The 19,969-nt window shown below is 38.7% G+C and overlaps 1 protein-coding gene across 1 annotated transcript in view; it reads right to left on the bottom strand.

The window, feature by feature from the left end:
- Window positions 1–1,257: 1,257 nt before the first annotated feature.
- LOC146164910 (F-BAR domain only protein 2-like) overlaps window positions 1,258–19,969 on the bottom strand; it is a 33,629-nt gene continuing 14,917 nt past the window's right edge. The window contains exons 14-24 of the mRNA XM_083383218.1: window positions 18,267–18,285; window positions 15,316–15,361; window positions 14,195–14,487; window positions 13,030–13,179; window positions 10,232–10,433; window positions 9,566–9,721; window positions 8,499–8,631; window positions 7,495–7,589; window positions 6,458–6,562; window positions 5,144–5,367; window positions 1,258–4,506 (exon numbers count right to left, since the gene is read on the bottom strand). Of these exons, the coding sequence (XP_083239344.1) occupies window positions 4,481–4,506; window positions 5,144–5,367; window positions 6,458–6,562; window positions 7,495–7,589; window positions 8,499–8,631; window positions 9,566–9,721; window positions 10,232–10,433; window positions 13,030–13,179; window positions 14,195–14,487; window positions 15,316–15,361; window positions 18,267–18,285 (1,449 nt within the window). The 3' untranslated portion in view covers window positions 1,258–4,480. The remainder of the gene's footprint in view (window positions 4,507–5,143; window positions 5,368–6,457; window positions 6,563–7,494; window positions 7,590–8,498; window positions 8,632–9,565; window positions 9,722–10,231; window positions 10,434–13,029; window positions 13,180–14,194; window positions 14,488–15,315; window positions 15,362–18,266; window positions 18,286–19,969) is intronic.

Here is a 19,969-nt window from a genome sequence, read left to right on the forward strand (position 1 = left end):
GCGTCCAAGGCGTTGACTGCCCATCGTCACGTCAGCTAAACAATTTGCGGATATATAGAAACTATTGATACATGAAGTGTAGAACTTCTCATCTTATAGTGTTTTGACATTTGCCAATCAATAAACTTCTGGACCGAAAATCATTAAAAGCAACAGCTATAGTAGCAATAAGCTTAGGTTAGTTAGGCTAGCGCTCAAATCGAATATTATTTCAATTAGCTGCGCCTTTTGCATCGGCTTCCTGAGCCATCACACCAAAACAACGCAACTAGGCTTGGGTAAGTATGGCGACTTTAGTATTTTATAAATGCCTCAAAAACCTAGTTGTTTTGCTTTTTAATTAATGTTGCAAGTGAATTTTTACTTTTCGATCCCTTGGAAATAATTTCATCAGAACTTTTTTAATTGGCTTTGACATTTCAAGGCTAATAGTTTTAACTTTGTCCTGCTCTTTAGAACCTTTCAGAACGCTTATTGCTTCCAGTTTAGTCTCAACTTTACAGATTCAAGGAAACATCTCAAACGTGTCGGAATGGAATTACCGTCTGTAAGGCACATTTGAGTGAGTGATCGTGAATGGAAGGAAACGTTCAGTGTTTCAACTCGGCCAATTAGTATTTATTCGGTGGACATAATACTGTTGGATGCTACTTTGTAGCATTCGTAGGTTATTGCTTTCACTACACGTCATATACTCGATTTTTTCAAACATTGTCTAATTCGAGATAAAAATTATATTTTTCTTACCATGTTTAACGTTTAAAACACTGTAGGCCAATGCAATACATGTGTAATATATCTATAAAAGTAACAAAGTGTAACAACTTACCGACAAACATAGGCTTCTAAAAATATACGATTTATTCACAGCAGTCTGGCAAACTCGTTTTTTTAACATGGCGCACATATGGATAGAACAATTAGTTAAAATACCACTATTTGTTAAAGAAGATTGTCACTAACAAATCAATAAGTTCGAACCATGTATGGTTTGACATGTATTGTATCCTTACCTGGGTCGGTCAATTCTCGGTAGAAAAATGCAATGCAACAAAAAGTATTTTTATAAATTAAAATGGTTTTAAAAATCGATAAAAGTTTCGGTACGCCGCAGCAATTTAACAGAGTAGTGAACTGCTTAATCCTACAGTTAAAATAGAAATTTTAATATAAAAGTAGACCACTTACCTGAATGAAAATCAGCAGGGCTATGCTGAAAGCTCAACACTAAACCATCGATAAGAGACAGCAGGGTATTACAGGTTTTATTGTGAATCGTAAAACGTACGAACGCGTATACTATAACGATAATATCAATCTCTAAACAGAAACCAATTATAGAAAAAGGAATACACGCGCGCGAGAGAGAGAAACTTGAAAGCGCAAATGATAAATCGAGTCGCGAGAAGATGCCAAAAAAAACACAAGAAAACGGAGTTGAAGCATACTTTGATCGTTAAATGAATGTGGGCGAAAGCTTAGCAAGGACGTCAATGTCATTCGGGGGGCAAATGACACGGTCACGAATCCCGTAAAAAACTTGTTTATTTTGTAAGACATACAGCAGTCGACACTAGAAAATTGCGCAAACTATATGTTGGCGTTTGTGAAATAGAAGGGGTTCTTACAAGATTCGATGCCGTGTTGTTTTGAAACGTTGGAAAAACGCCACCCTTGTGGGTTTAAGGCGTCTAAGGCTGAACGCGTTAGTTGAATTAGGTTTTACAAATACGATTAGCAGTACAAAAAATAAAGAAACACGAATTAGGAGTTACAATCACTTATCGAGAAGGTCGCAGAAAGTTTTTTCTAAAAGGTGACCACATCCTAAAGGTGATATTGCACAAAATCACGCACGGTTGTAACTTTCTGCCGACTTTAAACACAGTAGTGTTTTTTTTAAGAAAGGCTAGGGTTAAACAAAAAGAAACATGACTTTGATAGAACCCCAAGCTGGATTTTGTTTGTTAAATTCTTACTTATAACCTTGAAATAAAAAGAAAGGCGCACTGGCGATCGCCATATATGGTGGTGATGGTTTGGCCTAACTTTACCGCTCCGAAAAGCATTTTAAGTGTATTTACGTCTTTTTACAATGCTGGCCGTTTTTTCTTCCAATTTTCTCACCCAAACCAAGGTAGTTTAAAATTGGACAAACGTACGATGGGGGAATGGGTCACAATAATCAGGGCGGATTTGGCAGTGGCAAACACGACTGTTGTGGAACCAATACGAACACACAATACTTCCCGCAGCACCTATGCTCGTTTACTGCAAGAAAAGAAAGGGGGACTTTGGTATGTTGAAGTCCAGAATAGAGATACTGAAGGGCTGGTGTACAGGTTTCGGCGTTGGTTTCGAATACAAGGGTTCATTAAACCGCGTAAACTAAGTTAGACAGTTAACTTTTGCCGTTTTAAGAGGTGCCACCGGCTTCGTTTTGCGACTCAACCAAGGCAACTTGCGAATTATTTTTGTTAGATGAACGATTTTGGCCGAGGAGGTTTAATTTATTTGTTACGGTTAGCAGGGATACGTAATGAATTTTGCCAGAGTTTGGCTTTTGGAAAAATACACATTTATAATTTTCGGTGTTTGTGACTCGGTGAGCAAAATTCTGCGCAATAGGAATGTTGTGATTAAACATCAGCAAGCTGGGAGTCTAGAGCTGCGTGAAAGAGAAAAAGAAAAGGCTAAAGCAAAATACGTTTTATCGTCTTCTTAATGAAATTACCGTTGATCCACCGATACTAGCTTCACTAAAACGCTTGGAGGGGTAACATCCAGATCAGTTAAGTATTTTAGCTTTAACCATTACTATTTAGTGGCAGTTGTTTTAAGGAATTTTCGAGTGAAATCAGCTTAGGTAATGGTCTTAAAGCAGTGCTTTGCAATAATTTTATTGGACCATCGAGGTGCCATACCTGTACCATCTATTCTATACAGTCACCGTTTGTGTGTAGTGTGATCATGCATAAGTGTAACCAAACTCGAAAAAAATGCCACATTCCTTTCGGTAGAATCCAGTCGATGCACATTAAACTTACAGTTTAGCCTTGGCCTTTGTGGTCTGGCGCACACAGCGCGCACAATGCAACAGGACGCAAAATGGAGGCGACGAGCATCACAGAACGCTATTGCACTTGAAGAAGACAAAACATTTCACCGGCGAGTCGGTATCGGTCAATTGCGCTTTATTCGCGAAATGGGCACTGGCAGTCGCTAGGGACTATGGAGGTCCGATGCCAGGTTTTTGTTTGGATACATGTTCCAAAAATTATGCGACGAAGTAAGTTGGGATGAACGTTGAATGTCAGCAAACTTTTTTGGACAATACGAGATTACACGGTGTTTGATCGCTAATTATGACTAAAATCAATTTATTTGATATTGGACAGTACAGTACTGGACGAGAACTGATACTATACCATTTGGTATAATTACGATCACATAACATTGGATAACTCTAGCAGAGGTTTGCGGTTATTACCTCCTTTGATAACCGGCAACAAAATTGGTCCTAGCTGATTGGGAAATGGGATTCGGCCAATTTATACAGCAACTATAAAACAGTCGGATTTGAGTTGCAAACAGGACAAGTAATCATTGCAGAAAATAGACTGACAGCTTTAAAAATCGTTACGTGTCACCCACACAATAGTAGTTTCTGTCATGTTCACACAGGTCTCGGGCTAAGAAAAATTTAGCCGTTATTATACTGAGGTGATCTAAAAACGACGAAATTCGGTTAACGCTCGCAAACAAACTGTTTTTTTACGCTCGTATAAAGAAGTTCACCAGCTGAGTAAAAAGGTGCTAAATACTACGTAATAGCTTTTTTTTTAAACCCTTATACCAAAAGTTGTCTTTCTTTGAAGTTCGCAAAATATCTAGGCGACTTGATTAAATTTTAAGTCAGACGGTAAACGTACGAGCTGAAGGGTGGATCACAAATTTAAATTAGAAAAAAATCAGTTGATCACAGGCGGGGATTTCCCTCAAGAGTCACAAGGGGGATTTCCCAAATCGGTAATCGTAACGATACGTCTATAGATTTCACTACTGCGGAGCGATAAAAGGAATAACGCTGTAGAAAAGGAGAAGTGGAAAGAGAAGGAAGGATTGTATAAAACGACAACATATTTAATGATAAAACAAGCGGAGAAAAAAGCTCTACGGAGATCGACAACGAGTCGTCTGGCGCGAAAGGCCAGCGGCGTGATTGGTCGAGTGCGTTTTGAGGTTAAAAATGACGCGTCAACGAAAATCGACAAGAAAAAATGCCGCGTCCGATTTGCAAACTTTTCTGACAAAAACATCAAAAAATCGAGAGGTTGATAAAAAGACGAACAACTGACCCTTCCACTAATTAAAGTGGAGCGGGGTGTATACTTTTGATTGGCGACCGCGCGACGTTTTTTTAGCATTTTCTGCGTCTTCTATCATGGGACGATTGTCGAGGCGTCAGGTGTGGTGGGCGCTAAGTGCAGTCGGACAAGTACTTTCCTGTCAAAGTCGATTGCAGCGTTAATAGGGGTTCGTTGGAATATAAAGAACATCATGCGGCTGAGGGGACAGCCTTAGGTGTATCACTAAGTTATTTTTTATACAGTTAATCGGGATATGTTTCGTTTGTTATCGTACTTAATCTGCGGCTCCCCAAGCAAACTGAATTTACTATTGTTATTACAAGTGTAACCGTTTTAAGTATTACCAGTGTAACCGTTCTTTACACCAAGCAACAAGAATAAGTCTTAGATCTGATATAAATCTCCCTTAACCCAAGGATTGCAAATTTTCTATTAATCACATCACAAGTGTAAGAGATAATCCCTACAGAGCATTTCCAACAAAATCCATTTTAAATCTCGTAGAAAAGACCACGAAAGTATCGCCTCAGTAATAGGCACTTACCGAAATAAAAAAAAAATTGTATGAAAAGCCCTGACAAGTATCGTCTTAATAATAGTCACTTCTAGAAATATAAAAAAATCGCATGAAAAGCCCAGAAAAGAATTGGCTTAATAATAGCAACTTACCGGAACTGTAAAAGCCTACAAAAATCGCCTTAAATTAAGACGATAGTTTTGTGGGTTTTATATGATTTTTGACAGACTAGTCATAAATAATAATAGCCACTTACCGGAAGCAAACCTCTTCTTGACCAGCGACAGCCTGTAACCGGTTCCAGCCAGTTCGAAGTCGGCGCCGGTGGCTGTGCCCCCCTCAGACATGAATTGGGCGGCCAGGGCGGTGGCCTTACCCGGTCCCGACGCCAGGCCCAGACGGCTGTGTAGTTGCCCGTCCAGGGAAACCCCGCTCAGGGGGGCGGCCAGCTTCCAGGCGAGTCGTTTCTGAGAAGGATTCCTGTAAAAGAAACGGTAAGGTTTGGATATTTGTACTTCGTTCAAATGAAACTTGCAACCATCATGCTCCAAGTAGTTGGTTAGAATTGGCAAAATTGCTAGTTACTAAAGTAAAATCTTGATTCTATTAGTGAGTACAAAGTAAAACAAGGAAAACTGGCATTTTAACCGTACTCAATATAAAATCTTTAAGACACTGAAACATTTATACAAAAGTGCGTTTTCCTGTAAAAGACACGGTAAGGGTTGGATATTCCTACTTCGCTCAACTATAGCCTGAACAATTATGCTCCAAAGATTTAGTTACAATTTGGCAGATTGTTTGTTACTATACAGTAAAATGTCTTGCGTATATTAGTAAGTACCATTGAATAAAAAAAGATATTTTAACTGTGCTTAACAGAAAATCTTGTATTATGTTTTATATTGACACAGCAATTTTAGGATATTTCCAAAACTAAATCTTACAACCATTATACTCCAAAGAATTGGTTGGAATTGGCAAAATTGCTAGTTCTTAAAGTAAAATATTGCTTCTATAAGTGAGTACAATAAAAACCAATAAAACTAGTATTCTAACCTCACTCAATATAAAATCTTAGTATAATTTACTGTATAATTATATTGAAGACACTGAAACATTTATACAAAAGTGTGTTTTTCTGTAAAAGACACGGTAAGGTTTGGATATTCCTACTTCGTACAACTAAAACCTCCGACCATAATACTCCAAAGAGTTGGTTAGAATTGGCAAATTGTTAGTTACTACAGTAAAATGCCGCGTATTTAAGTGAGTAGAATTCTGGCCAGCGGGTCGTGGTTTGGTTACCCCTGGACTATGGGCGGTAGTTTTGGGACTCTTCTGATATTTGTGGTAAAAACACCGAGCTGTAACCTAGTATAATTAGTAGCTTAGTAAAAAATAAAAATAAGGAGACGTTTCGAATAACTTTTCAATATAGACTAGGTTGAAAATGAATGTAAAATGCTATACCTATTTACTATACTTCTGTATGAGCTTTGATATTCTTACTACGTCTAACTAAGACCTCCAATCATGCTTCAAACCATAAGGAGCCTAGTGAACTTACCAGGTGGCGTGAGGTTCCGATTCCACGTTGGTGACAGCGCCATCAATAGGAACAATGAACTGGACGTTCTTAAGCGCGAGGTTTGATGCTGTTTTGCTGTTGTATCTGGAGAACAGAGGTTATCGTGCAATACGGTAAAATAACTTTTAGATCAAAAACATTTTCTGTTCTTATGCGGACCCTTCTCATAAATAATTTTCCATCCCTCATCAGGCTGGCCAGATTACTTGTGACAAGCATTTTCGGCCCAAGTTCCTCAGTTTTTGGTTGCGTCCCTAATGGTAATTGCTGTGTTCGCCTCACGAATGCAATGTAATGCAGAGCTATCATACGGCTGTCACGCAATTTTCAGAAAAATATTCATAAACATTCAATGACTTTTCAAAGAAAATTTTAGACCTAAAATTTGAGATAGTCCAACGTTTTTCGCATAACTTAAAAAAGTACAAATACCATGGTCAGCGCAATAACAAATGGTTCCAAACTTGGTTTTACTACGACACTTTCTAAACCAGCGGTTCCCAAACTGGGGTTCGCATTAGTTAGAAAGTTGTCACATTAGAAAGAATCTTGACCGCGCTAGTGTACTACAAGAAACATGGGTCAACTGATCCTTGAATTTTTATAGGGCCGCAAAAAATCAAAATAATTGCATCGGGTCCACCAGGCAAAATTAAAAAAAAAATGGGAACCGCTGTTCTATACATACAACTTAAGCTGCACATAAAATAAATTCAAAGAATTCAGTAAAAACACAGGATTTTTTAAGGACATTTTAGTACGAAAATTAATTGAAATGCGCTTAAAGATTCAACGATTTTGCGGTACACATTTTACTTTACTCGCACTTCAGTAATTCTACAACGACTTAATTAAAACGCTTGTTCTTTACACGAATCGTTATCGTTCGGCAACACAGCAACCAATCGTGGAAAAATACTGCCAGTCGAAAAATTATATTTAAGTGAAAACGAAAAATCTTTCTGAAAGGTAAACTATAGCTACACTAAACAGTTAAGGGAAGAGTCGGCACTTACTTGTACTCTATTCGGAGATCGGTAAAGTCGTCTGTGCACTGCCAGTGGCTGGAGATGTGCAAAGGAACCAGATCAGAACCCGACGGCGTACTTATCTGAAAATACATTTTGTTATTTAGGTGCCTTGCTGGGGTTAATAAGGTAAAATCATCAACTGGTTTTCTGAATGGCAAGTCTCAATCACGTAATATCGACTGTAAAATTAAATTGTTTTCGCCCATAATTGACGCAATATTATAAGTCAGTGGTTTTAAAGCTCTTTTTTTAAGTTTGGCGGACATGTTTATTCATACCTAATGAAGAAAGGTTGTGCGAAAACTTGTCAATCTCATAACCAATCCGTTGTTTCAAAAGTTTAAAACTTAGTCAATTGTCACATTTCTTCTAAACCAGGGGCGTGCAACCTGCGGCCCGCGGAACCAAAATATGTGGCCCGCGGTGTGCTTTGGTTTTTGGCCCCCACCACTAAACATTCAGGTAACTGTTAAAATATTGAAACTTCCTGACTGTTCCTTAGTCTAGGTCGCCTTATATAGCATGTAAATTTTTAGTTGATTAGAATTAGAATAGAATGTGACCTGCTAACATATTAGAATAGAATGTGACCTGCTAACATATTACAATAGAATGTTACCTGCTAACAAAATAAAACTACAAAATGTGTTTTGGATGCTGTTGCTAAAAGTGTACAACTTTGTGTGAAAGTGAATTGCACTGAGTGCTGCAATTTTTTTGTTCTTGAAATGCTTTCGAATAGCTACTTATGACTATGTAAAGAAAGCTTATTAAAAATGTCCGTTTGATCTTTTTCGCTCATTTGAAATGTAATTGTTTTATATTCAATTTCAATGTTCATGCGAGTTTTAAAAAAAAGAAAAAAATTTCTCTGCGCAGCGCAGCGCAGCTAAAAAGTATTTTTTAATGACGTAACATGTTGCGAGGGCAAAGTTGTTTAATGTGATTGGTCAACATTGCAACCTGCTAAACATTTTCACTATTTTTACCTGGTAGGTGAGCACTTGAATGTTGTAGTAGGGGGAGTTTGGGTTCTTTTCGGCCATCTTCTTAACGTGTGTGGTGAGCGAAGTCATGTTGAACCAGAAGTTTTGTTGTGAGCCGTCCAACTGCGACGCATCGCTGAAACAAAACGGGTTGGTTTTAAAATTATAATAAACCAGTCATTCCCGACCTTTTTGTTCTCGCAACCCCTTTTAAGCTTTCGATAACTTGCGCCACCCCACAATTATAGTGCATGATACATAAACCAGAGTCAATAAAAAACACATTTTAAAATTGGAAAACTCAAATTTGGAAAAACTCTAGACGGATTGTATCAACATTTGGCTAAATATCGGATTTAAGTATGCATACCAAGCTTAAGTTACGGTTTCAGCGTTGATTCATATTAATTAGACATTGTTTGACTGAAGCTACGCTTGATCCATTAATTGAAAACTGTAATGGCTTCATAAACACGACTGGTTCACTACAGCAAATGTTATATTAACACAAATGTTAGACTGGCGGTTGCTCTTGCTCCTTCTATACTGCTAAACTTCTAATTTATATTGCTGTTTTTCTTTATGAATTACTACGCGACGAACCCCCAGGCAAACCCGTTGGGGGTCTCGAACCCCAGGTTGGGAACCACTGCAATAAACAAGAAAATACAAACCATGATGAGAGAACAAAAGATAGCAGCGTTTCAATGAATTAGGTTAATATAAGTCTTTCGGGGAACATGACTTGACTTTTTGGTGTTTGTTATGCGAAATATCGCTCAGTATGTAATGCGTTCACTTAATAAGTTAAAATTTTGTTTTAGATGCAATGCTGCGACTTGAGTTTGACTTTTTTTGACAAAATGACTTAGCCTGGGTTTCAACTTACTATTTGTTGAAAATGACTTAACTTACAACACTGGAAAATAGTTTTATGCTTACGCTGTACATGCGTGGGATGTTTATTTTCGTACTGTGCAGTTGCACGCAGTACAAAATGAGTGTTTAAAAAACGCTTCCAAAAATATCCGTTCCTTGAGTGAAAACAGGTCTCTGGTATTACTACTCACTGGAAGAGCAACGTCTGGTTCGGACTGAAGTCTTTTATCGCAGCGCATCCCTTGATTTTGAAGCTCAGGACTGGCGGGTTTGGGTTAGACGTGAATGCTCGTACGATACCGGCAGGAAAAGAAATCTGAACCTCACCAGTGATCTTCACCATACATCTGACAAACAAGTAAAATGCGTTAAAAAGTCTCGCTTAAAAACAATAAACTTTTTTTAAAGCTAACTATATTTTTGGTAATGTGAATCTGGGTCGGCATCAAAATTTTGGTCATAAATTGACGTCATAAAACAAGTGGACTTAAGAAACCTGTTGGTTTTGGTCCAAAAACTGTTGTACTGAAATGTGGGCAAAATACAATCAAGAAGGTCCTGGGGCATTTTTATCAATTAAACTATTTTCGCCTTTGTTAATTGCTCTGTTTTATTCTAATTCTTATTAAAAATGCTACCAATACCCGCAACTATCTCAGTTCTAGCTGAAATGGTAAATGACACTGGGGTAAAAACACGAAAATTTGGGTAACCAACTAACCACCAATTAAACCAGCTAAAAATTTAAAGCATCGTGGCATAGATTATATCATATAATTTCAAAATTCAAACTCTAAATTGACTCTCGAACCCCAAAAGCACAGCACAATAACAAAACCCCAAAACACTTCACCCACTTGCTAAGGTGATTCCCCTTGAAGTAGGCGTTCAGGGTTTCGGTAAAGGCCACGGCGATGGGTATGGGATCCCCGTGCATCAGGGTGAGGGGGCTAGGGCCTCGGGATGATGCGAAGCTGTCCATTGGGGTCCCCCCCACTGAAGAAATGGACGACCAGCTCTCTGAAGAGGCGAGAGGCGCAGACGGCGTGTTGCTGCCACCTGACGGAACGGGAAAAAATGGTTTTAGTTCACTGGGTGGCGCATTTTTTTTTTGAGCGGGAAATATCAGTTTCATAGTGTGGGGCATTATAAACAGGAAGTGTGGCGATACACAAAAGTGAATGGTCGTTAGCTGCCTAAAAGCATTCCTATTGTAAGTTTTTTTCTTCATTTTTTTTATTAATGAAAAAAAGTTAATAGTGTGGGGCAGGAATTATCAACTGGCGGGCGGCGGTTTATATACGTCAGGGCTATTCAACTGGGACCGCGGTCCGAATGCGGACCTTTTCAGTGTTGAATCCGGACGTCATCTGTTTCAGTATTTACTTAGCAATGCGATATGATGAGTTTTTTTCGGCAAAAAAATTCTGCTGTTCATTGAAAACCCATTTCTAGTAACGGGCATTATAGAACAGCGATGGACATAGGTAAATTATAACGTATTACATTTTGTATGACTGTACATAATTTCATGAGAGTTATAACGGACCTTCGAAAATTTTAAACTTTTGTAACTGGAACTTTGCTAAAAATAGTTGAGTAGCCCTGATATACAATATACAGACGTTTCCAGTGTTTAACACGGACTTCATTACAGGTTAAATTTAGTGAAAAGTTAAATATTATAATTATGTACGATGACATGATAGTAAAACAGAAGAATGCCAGAAGATGACATGTTAAACCACACAAGCTTTGTTTCAAGGATATGTTGATTTGTATAAATATTTATTGTATTCCATTAGGGCAAACTACAAAGTAACTAAATTTTAAGTGAAACGTTTTAGGTAGTTCTTTTGGGTTATACTTTTAAGCCAAAAAAAACGCAAAGTTTGAACATAAGGCAAATTTCCAAAGCATAGATAAGACCAAACACATGCAAGAACTGATAGCTGCTGCCACTCAGCAGGTAAGCATGCTGTCAAGAAAAAACGAAAATAAATCTGTGCTCTATTTGTCGGCGGGCTGCCTTGAAGCTATAAGCATATAAAAGAACCGGATAACACCTGTAACAAAAAGGTAATATTTTATAGCTAAAGCGTCGAATGCAAATATTCACGATCACTTCAATGTGACGCTAAAATTTACAAAGCCAGTCTATATTAAAACGTTTAAGTGTATACGTATTGCAAAAAAGGGATATTACACTGGTTATCAGCAGTATTTTTGTGGTGAAAAGGTGAAGAAAAATAAAACCAGTACTTTGTTAATCTTGTAATATAAATTTCAGAAAAAGGAAAATAAGTCACTTAGCCAATGACTTGTCCGATACTTGACATCTTATCGTGAAACGCGATATTTTTAACGAGAATTATCGCGATTCGATACCATATGACGTTTTTTTCATGTTTAATCAAGCAAAATCGATTTAAATGAGACGTTCAAAGGTATTTTTTAGGTTATTAGGCCAACATCTGTTTAGCGTTTAAGAAGTTTAGTTACCTTCAGTTGTTTATTTCATGTTTTTGAATAAATTAACTTTTCAAAGTACAACGTCTGCGTTTAATTCTTGAATGGCAAATTATTGTTGAAATTCCTATAGAAAAATGGTGTCGGACAGGCACTGGCAGCATCCTAGTATCGGGTGAGTACCGATACTACCACTTGGCATCGAATATCGGTTACGATTCGATATATCGGACATCCCTAAGATCACTTTGATCTTCCGCAAGTAATGAAATGAATGCGCGATGATATGATATTTTAGCAACAGTTTTTGCTTATAGTTGTTCGAAATGAATCGACACCGGAGTTTTCTTTATTCAGTCGAATCTCGGTTTCACACGCTTTTGGTTAAACTTGATTTGTAAATCCAATTATTACTGAACAAAAATGTTAAGACGCGTCAAGTGTGCCTGAAGTAGAGTGTAAAACATACACCAGTGACATTTGCTTTATGTGTTGGTTAGTATTTTTGCCTATTTAAATCAACAAACCACGGTTGTCAACTAAGCTTTCGAGTATTGAAGATTAATATATGTTAAAATGAAAATAAATTAAAAACTGTTTGATATAAATGATAATGTTATTAATTGAAGCAGAGAAATATTATACATTATTTTGAAGTAGCTAGGGCCATATTTTCAAAACAACCCAGGTCAAAAAAGTTAGTTTCAAGTGTCACTTTGCAAAAATCGTGTATCCCAAAAATGTCACAAGCAAAACAAATCGTTTTTAATCTAATATCCCTGTGCCAGAGGAACGTATTTTGATAAATACCCATGGCTTATAGGTTGAACAAAATTGTAACTTTAATCTAAACATTTTTTTTTCAATATTTTTACGGGCCAGTAATATCTAATGTCATTTTGCTTTACGTCTTGTTAGCCGTGTGTGTCATTTCCTGATGAAGACTTTCTAAATAGTTAGCCGAAAGGTCGAACAAACAAATAAACACCAGACTAACTTGATTTCAGTATATACTATGCCTGGTAGCAACAGCATATCTAGCACTACTCTGTTGCCCCTATACTACTTCTACAACAATTTTGGTTATAAAACGCAAGCCGGATACTATTCAACTTATCACAGATGAAACGCAAACAAAGGAACTCGTCAAATGTTCTTCTTACTACAAAAACAAAACACTTCTTGCCTTTTGACTTGGGGTAAGCGCTGTTGAGGGTGAGTTCGGTGGGTCGGTGCGAGGGGGTGACCTCGTTACCTGGGTCAGCTGACGCCTCGCCCCCGCTCGAAGAGTAGACCTGTTGGGTCTGGTTGCCCGAAGAGTTGTCTTCTTTCTCGGCTGCTGGGTGAAAAGAAACGTGTTAGAAGTTAGGGTTGACGTCTGCTTTGAGGCATAATGGTTGGAGGTTGTAGTTTGACGTAGTAAGAATATCTAAGCCCATACAGAAGTAGGAAGCATTTTAAACTTTTCGAATATATAAGCACTGTCTTTTTTGTCGGCTGCTGATGGAAACAAACGATTCGGTGAAGTTTGCAAAGCATATGTGGGTTGACACACAGAAAGTTCAGTTTACCGTCTTTTGCTTTTACAACTTTATCATTAATTAAAAGCGCGGTACTTAACGCTTATCTTACATTTCCAACACAGCGAAACATTGAGCTATGCACACCAAGCAAAACTTCAAAAGAAATGAAAACGCGTAAAACTATGATTATGGAAAAAAGTGAAGCTGGGTGAAAAGAAACGCGTGAGAAGTTATGGATAAAGTCTGCTTTGAGGAATAACGGTTGCAGGTTTTGGTAAAACGTATTAAGGATACCAAAGTCCACATAGAAGTAGGTAGCATTTTGAACGTTTCGAATATATCTTTATCCTTTTTAACATAGTCTTGTCTTGAAAAATGTCTTGAAAACATACCATGTTGAAAATGAATAAAGAAATATTTCAAACGTTTAAAATGCTACCTACTTTTGTATGGGCTTTGGTATTCTTATTCTGACTGCTTTAAAGTTTGGAAAGCATTCAAGGGTTGACACTTTTCTAAACCAGTTGTTGGTAAACCGATTGATTTCTATTCTCCCTTTTTAAAGAACGGGAACTATGGATTGCAATGAAAAAAAAAACAACACATAAATGACGTAATTAAAACCATACAAATATCTATTTAAAATTAAATAATTGAACGTCGTATTATATAGTACTTTTATTTTTTCACTTATTTTTACCAGATAGGATAAAATTACTGAACAAATTTGATCAGGTGAAAATCAGTTTAACGTCACAGCATTTTTCTAAAATCGTCGCCTCGACACTTTCGAGCAAGTTCCACGCTAAACTTATAGCGTACACTTACGCGGCATTATAAACAGGTTGTTAAGCGACACGTTTGAAGAGGACTGCGGCAGGCTTGAAGCTGAAAGGTGGCTGCTGTTGCTGTTCTGCTCGTTCCTGGCAACCGTGGCTGGCGACTCGGCCGGCTTGCTGGCAAAGAGGCCTGCCAGCGAGTCGAAGTTGTTGCCAGTGGCGCCTGTGGCAGGTGCCAGTGGCGCCGGAGCGTGGTTCCCACTTGCCAGCGGCGGCGGACCGCTGATACTTGTACTCTTGTTGCCGAACAAGTCCATGATTTCGTCGCTTATCGACTTTTCGCTTTGTTGGAAAAAATGCAAACAGTTTAAATCAGTGTCGTAATAACTAAGCCTATATATAGGCTTACTTTGATTGAATAAATTAACTGTTGGGAAATAACGTGAATTGACTTACTGTAAGTTGATTAATTCGGAGCAAACGAACTTACATTAATTTATTCTTAAATTTAAGTGCTTTTATTTTAATACTCAGTTAAAACTCCCTCATTTGTCTAAATTTTAAAGTTTTACAGTTAACGGTAAAATATTTTGTTTTTTAAGTGGGTTAACTTAACGACTGGTGGGACTTAAGGACTTGATTTTTCATTCGATAAAAATCACTAAAACATCTCGGGGCGTTTTCCCCAACCAGTGCAAAATTGATTTATTAATCACATCAATAATGTGACAGGCTGACAGCACTTAGATAATCAGCTTTTCGCTGTTGCAGAATATGACTAAAAAAAGGCATTTAACATAGCATAACTTTCTTACAGCGCCTTTAGGCCAAAAATATTCAGTTAAAATAAAAAAATTGCATTCATGTATATTGAAAAAAAAAAGTTTAGGGTGCCATGCCTATACCTGTTAATTTAGAAATGTTTTTGAACACTTTTGGTGAACTAAAACTTTGCTACAGAATTTAATTTAGCACACTATAGGTGAGCGCGTAACTTAGTCCAATTCACGATCGTTTTGACGCCTTGTCAGAAATACAGCGTCTAAAAACGCTCTGCACACACACGTTCGGCGCCCATGTAAGTAATTTCCAATGAAATCACCCTAATACACACAAACGGGAAAACCACTTAATTTAGAAACATATTTCGAAATTTTCAATTGTACTTACGCCTTATCCGTCGACGAGTCTTTGTTTTTGCTGCCGCCATAGCTGGCTGAAAGGGAAAAAGGGAAAAATAAATAGCAACAGGACGGAAAAACGACGACATCGAGAAAATCAAAACTTAAAAATAGGGAAGGAGAGTAGAAGGACACTCCATGCGAGTTGTTAGTGCAAATCGTTAGCTCGGAAACGGTAAGTTGACCCGAACTGTTAAAGTCACCGCATGCACTTGATTTGTAAGGTCAACGAAAACTCGATCGCTCGCTCGAAAGTAAATCTGTTCAAATCTCAATTCGTTTTCGTAAATAATAAACAGAGGCAAAAACTGAAACCGCACTCCTTTCGGCAATCACATAAAGTTCACCTCGAACTAAAAAGCTAAAACCTCGAACCAAAATACCGCAAAAAACCCTGCATGCTAATTTCAGCTAACCCTGGCACGGCTAACCAGCACATGCTGCGGCTATTTCTAAAACTTAAACCAAAAACGTAAAAAGTCGGCGCGCTAGAGACAACAAGCTACCGTCGCTAGCTGAATCTGCTTTGGCTGCGGCTCTCGCGCTTTCTTCGTCGGCAAAACTGACCCAAGATTTCATAGAGGAGCGTCGAACTGGAGGGTTATTGGAGTCGACGTCGCTTGATTCGACTAGATCGCGCAGGGAGAGATTGGTCATCGACTGCCAGCTCTTTCCACTAGCCAGGTTGCCTTTGGCTGTAAAGAACGACGGCCTCTGTTCTATGTCCTCGCCGCTTCTTGAAGACTTGACCGAATCGCCCGACGAGGCGGTGGCCGAGCGGTCAATCGAAGTGGACGATAGAACGTTTGTTCGCGGCCTTGCGGTTGGCAGCTGTTCGCTGACGTGGCCGGTGTCAATTGGCAGGCGCTTAGTGGCGAGTGGCGGCTGCTGAGTGGCACCCTGGCACGTGTCACTCGCCTCCTTCGGCTTGAAAGGCACGAACATGGTCGAAAAGCGATTGTCCAGTTTATTGCCGAGACGCTTCTTGGACTCGGAAACCGAGACCCGCGGTTTAGGCACCGGGATGCGCGCTGGCGAGGCGCCGGGGCTGCTGTCGTCGGAAGGGACTTTCTCGGCGCCGGGCAGGACGCGCACGGCGCCGTTGAAGCGCTTCGGGGTCGAGGCCGACCGGGCCCGGGTGCCCTGGGGGGAGAAGGCGTCGGAAAGAGATTGAAGACTGCCTGGAGTATCCGGCGTGTCTGGCGACTTAGCTGCTAAGTCCTGATCTTTGCTTGCGCTTTTGCGGCTATCGTTGCCGCTTTCCTCGGCCATTTCCGACAGGGAACTAGGCTGTCTACGAGGGGCTACGGCTGGACCTGGGCCTGGAACTGGTGGCGCTGGTGCGCGGCGTCGCGTTATGTCTGATCTGCGACCTGTACAAACCACACACTTCGGTAAAGTGCGATCGGCTATGAACAAGGCAGGGTTGTAATGACTTAAGTCAATAACTTGACTTAGTGCACTTAAATCACTTTTTTAAATGACTTGATTCAAGTCTTTCGGACAAATGACTTAACATGGACTTAAGTCATTGTGTCACATAACTTGGCTTTGAATTAAGTATTTCATTAATATTTTTTTAAATAAAATTGGGGTATTTATCTCCATTTTTTGGACGTAAAACAATTTGCTAGCTCTATTGCATATTTGTTATTTTGAGTAGAGTTATTGCTCATGATAGGACGAGTATACCAATTTTAATTGTTAAACGTTTAAACTTGTATGTCAATGATATGACTTAAAATTGACTTGCTCTCAAAATGACTTGACTGGGACTTGACTTGGAAGATGATGACTTAGACTGGGACTTAACTTCTTATTTTAGCTAAACACTTGACTTGGACTTAAGTTATTTTACAAAAAGACTTGACTGGGACTTTACAACACTGGTACAAGGTTAAAGCGCGATCGTTAATTGCATTATTCCGTTGTGAGCTTTGCGTTAGCACAAATGAGCGCAGCGATCACAATGCATGTAGGCCGAATATTTCGTGCCCTGCACTGTGTACCACACCATGTTCTATCGTTAACCTATAGGGCTATTTTCAAATAGGTGCGCGCGCTAAATACAAGAAGGTGGTTTAAGCGTAGGGGGATTAAAATATTGTGAGGCTTAAACGTTATCCACGCAGGGCTCGAATTTTTGCAATCCACGCGTAAACTTGGCCTGGGAAGGAAACAAGGCTCGAAGTGCGATTGCCGATTGTGTAATGAAGACTAAAGTTTTCAGTTTTGACGCAATGCATTTCAAGACCTGTGCTAAAATCGCTATGCTGTGTCGCCTACAGTTACATCGAAGAGTTCGATTTTTCGCCATCACGCAGTAAGTCTGCGAACATGATCATTGCCTAGTAATGGTGACACCATTATTGAGTATGACATATTGAATGGACTTAATACGAACTAGCGTCAATTACAGGATATAGGAATTCGAATTACTTCTCTGAAGCCCTTTCTAAAACGCAATATGGACAAATGTTTTTTCCCAACTATTTGACGATGGTTGTCTGCGCCAGTGCTTTTCAACCACTGGGTCGCGAAGCATTTCAAAATACTACAGTCTTCTACTAAATCGGAACAGTATTACATTACCATTCCGCACGTAACAATTAGATAATTTGTGTCGCATTAACTATTTCAGTACGTACGTCAGTTGTAAATATGCAGGTTTTATGTAACTTTATTTGTTTGGTCATACCTCATTGTGCGTAGCACAGTAAAACATGCAATAAAAGTGGGCCGTGAACTGAAAAAGGTTGAAAAGCACTGGTCTATATAGCGGCCCTTCGCGCCAATACAATGTAGGTACAATGGGTTAGTAGTACCCCTGCAAGCGAAACTTGAGCTAACAATAAAGTTTTGTAGGACAATATTAAACACACTGCACCAGCCAATAACCACGTGATTTGTCAGCAGCAATAAGGTTACAAATATACTCACGTGATAAACGCTTTCCACCCTGCGATGAAAACAAAATAAGAATGTTAGTTTCAAATAACTTGGTCCAATGGATGTGGTTATCGGTTATGTGACGTAAACATGCGCGTTTTTAGTTAGGACAACAAACAAAAACATTTGAATACGAATATAAACCATAGCCTTGGTTCAAAGTGGTATCAGCACACCGCCTATTTAGTTTACCATCTGTTGGCCTAGGAAATATTTTTTTAACATTCTTACAAAGCTGTATTCTATATACATTAATGAATAAACGTATATGTGCGGCAGGTGTTATGATTGATTTTGCATCACTGTACCGCATTTCCATGTAGCTTAGTTGGAAGAGCAACAATCCTTGTATTGCCAGGGTCATAAGTTTCGAATCTAACCCTTCCTCGTTTTTAACAGAAATTATTGATCCTAATTTTGGTTAGCCACTAACAATTAGTGTGTGCATAATTGGGCTTTTAACCTTAGGCGTTTAAGTTTTTAGGTCAAATTGTACACAAATCATCACACACGATTTAGTTGGTAAACATGAGTAAGGTTGCTCTTAGCCGTCATTGTTCCCTCTATATCAGGCCTGCACAACTCAAAAAAAGTATCACTAACTATTATATGCCCACAGTCACTTTATAAATATTATACGGAAACTATACTATGTGTTCTGTTGTTTTTCGTAAATAGTACAGCAGTTATGCGCCATCGCCCAATACACAACCAAGTTTAAATTGATTTAAAAAAAGTAATTACCCGAAAAATGTTATTACATCATGCGGGCCGAATGTTGTGCAGGCCTGCTCAATATATAATACACAAATTCTGGACAACGAAACACAACAAGTTGAACGGGAATCACTGAAGAGACGCACTCTTTACTTACCGGGCTCCGGTAAACAAATACATTCCTCTATCAGGCGGCATGCGGAAAAAGCGTAAAGGGTTAAATTCTACTAAAGCTTTTTGCATTTCCCGATATTTGGAACTAGTTTTTAAATTTATTTTTAACGATTCCTAATATAGTTTTTGACTATATTAATATTTGTCAAAAAAACTTTGGGTACAAATTACAAGTTCTATACTTGGCCGTATAGGTAATACCTTGACGACTTTAAGCAACGAAAATTTCCAAAATACTCAAGAGAAGTTTAAGCAGTACCCCACCATGACAGTTAACGAATTGAAGCTTGTGAGAGACCAATATTTAGCAAAAAGTAGGATTTAATTGATGGTATGTCGTTTCAAGTTAAAGTTTTTTATTTATCTTGGAGGTTACCAATGTCTGAGAAGAATTATTTGCACAAGTCATACAACACAGTATCTCTTTTCCGGCAACGACAGCCAAAAGGGTTGGGCAAAAGTACCTTATAACGACTTTAACATCCTAAGGCTAACATCCTAATAATGCACGAAACCAACTATTTCTTTACAAAGGGTCAATGGGTAAACTTACGCTTAATATTGGCTTCTGTTTGTTCAAAAAAGACCTATTGGTCCATACAGTTAGTGGTGTCGGTTTTTCGTTTTTTTAGAAATAAGACGCAAGGCAAAGGACGCACCGCTTTAGCGACAACCACTTGAGAAAAAAAGCATAAAAAAAATTGAACCCAGCGGTTACCTAACTACGGCCCGCGGATTGGAGCATAATGGTTGGAGGTTGCAGTTAGACGTAATAAGAAAATATCAAAGCCCATACAGAAGTA

This window comes from Ascidiella aspersa, chromosome 2, assembly GCF_963924565.1.
Source record: "Ascidiella aspersa chromosome 2, kaAscAspe10.2, whole genome shotgun sequence".
NCBI classification, from domain to species: Eukaryota; Metazoa; Chordata; class Ascidiacea; order Phlebobranchia; family Ascidiidae; genus Ascidiella; species Ascidiella aspersa.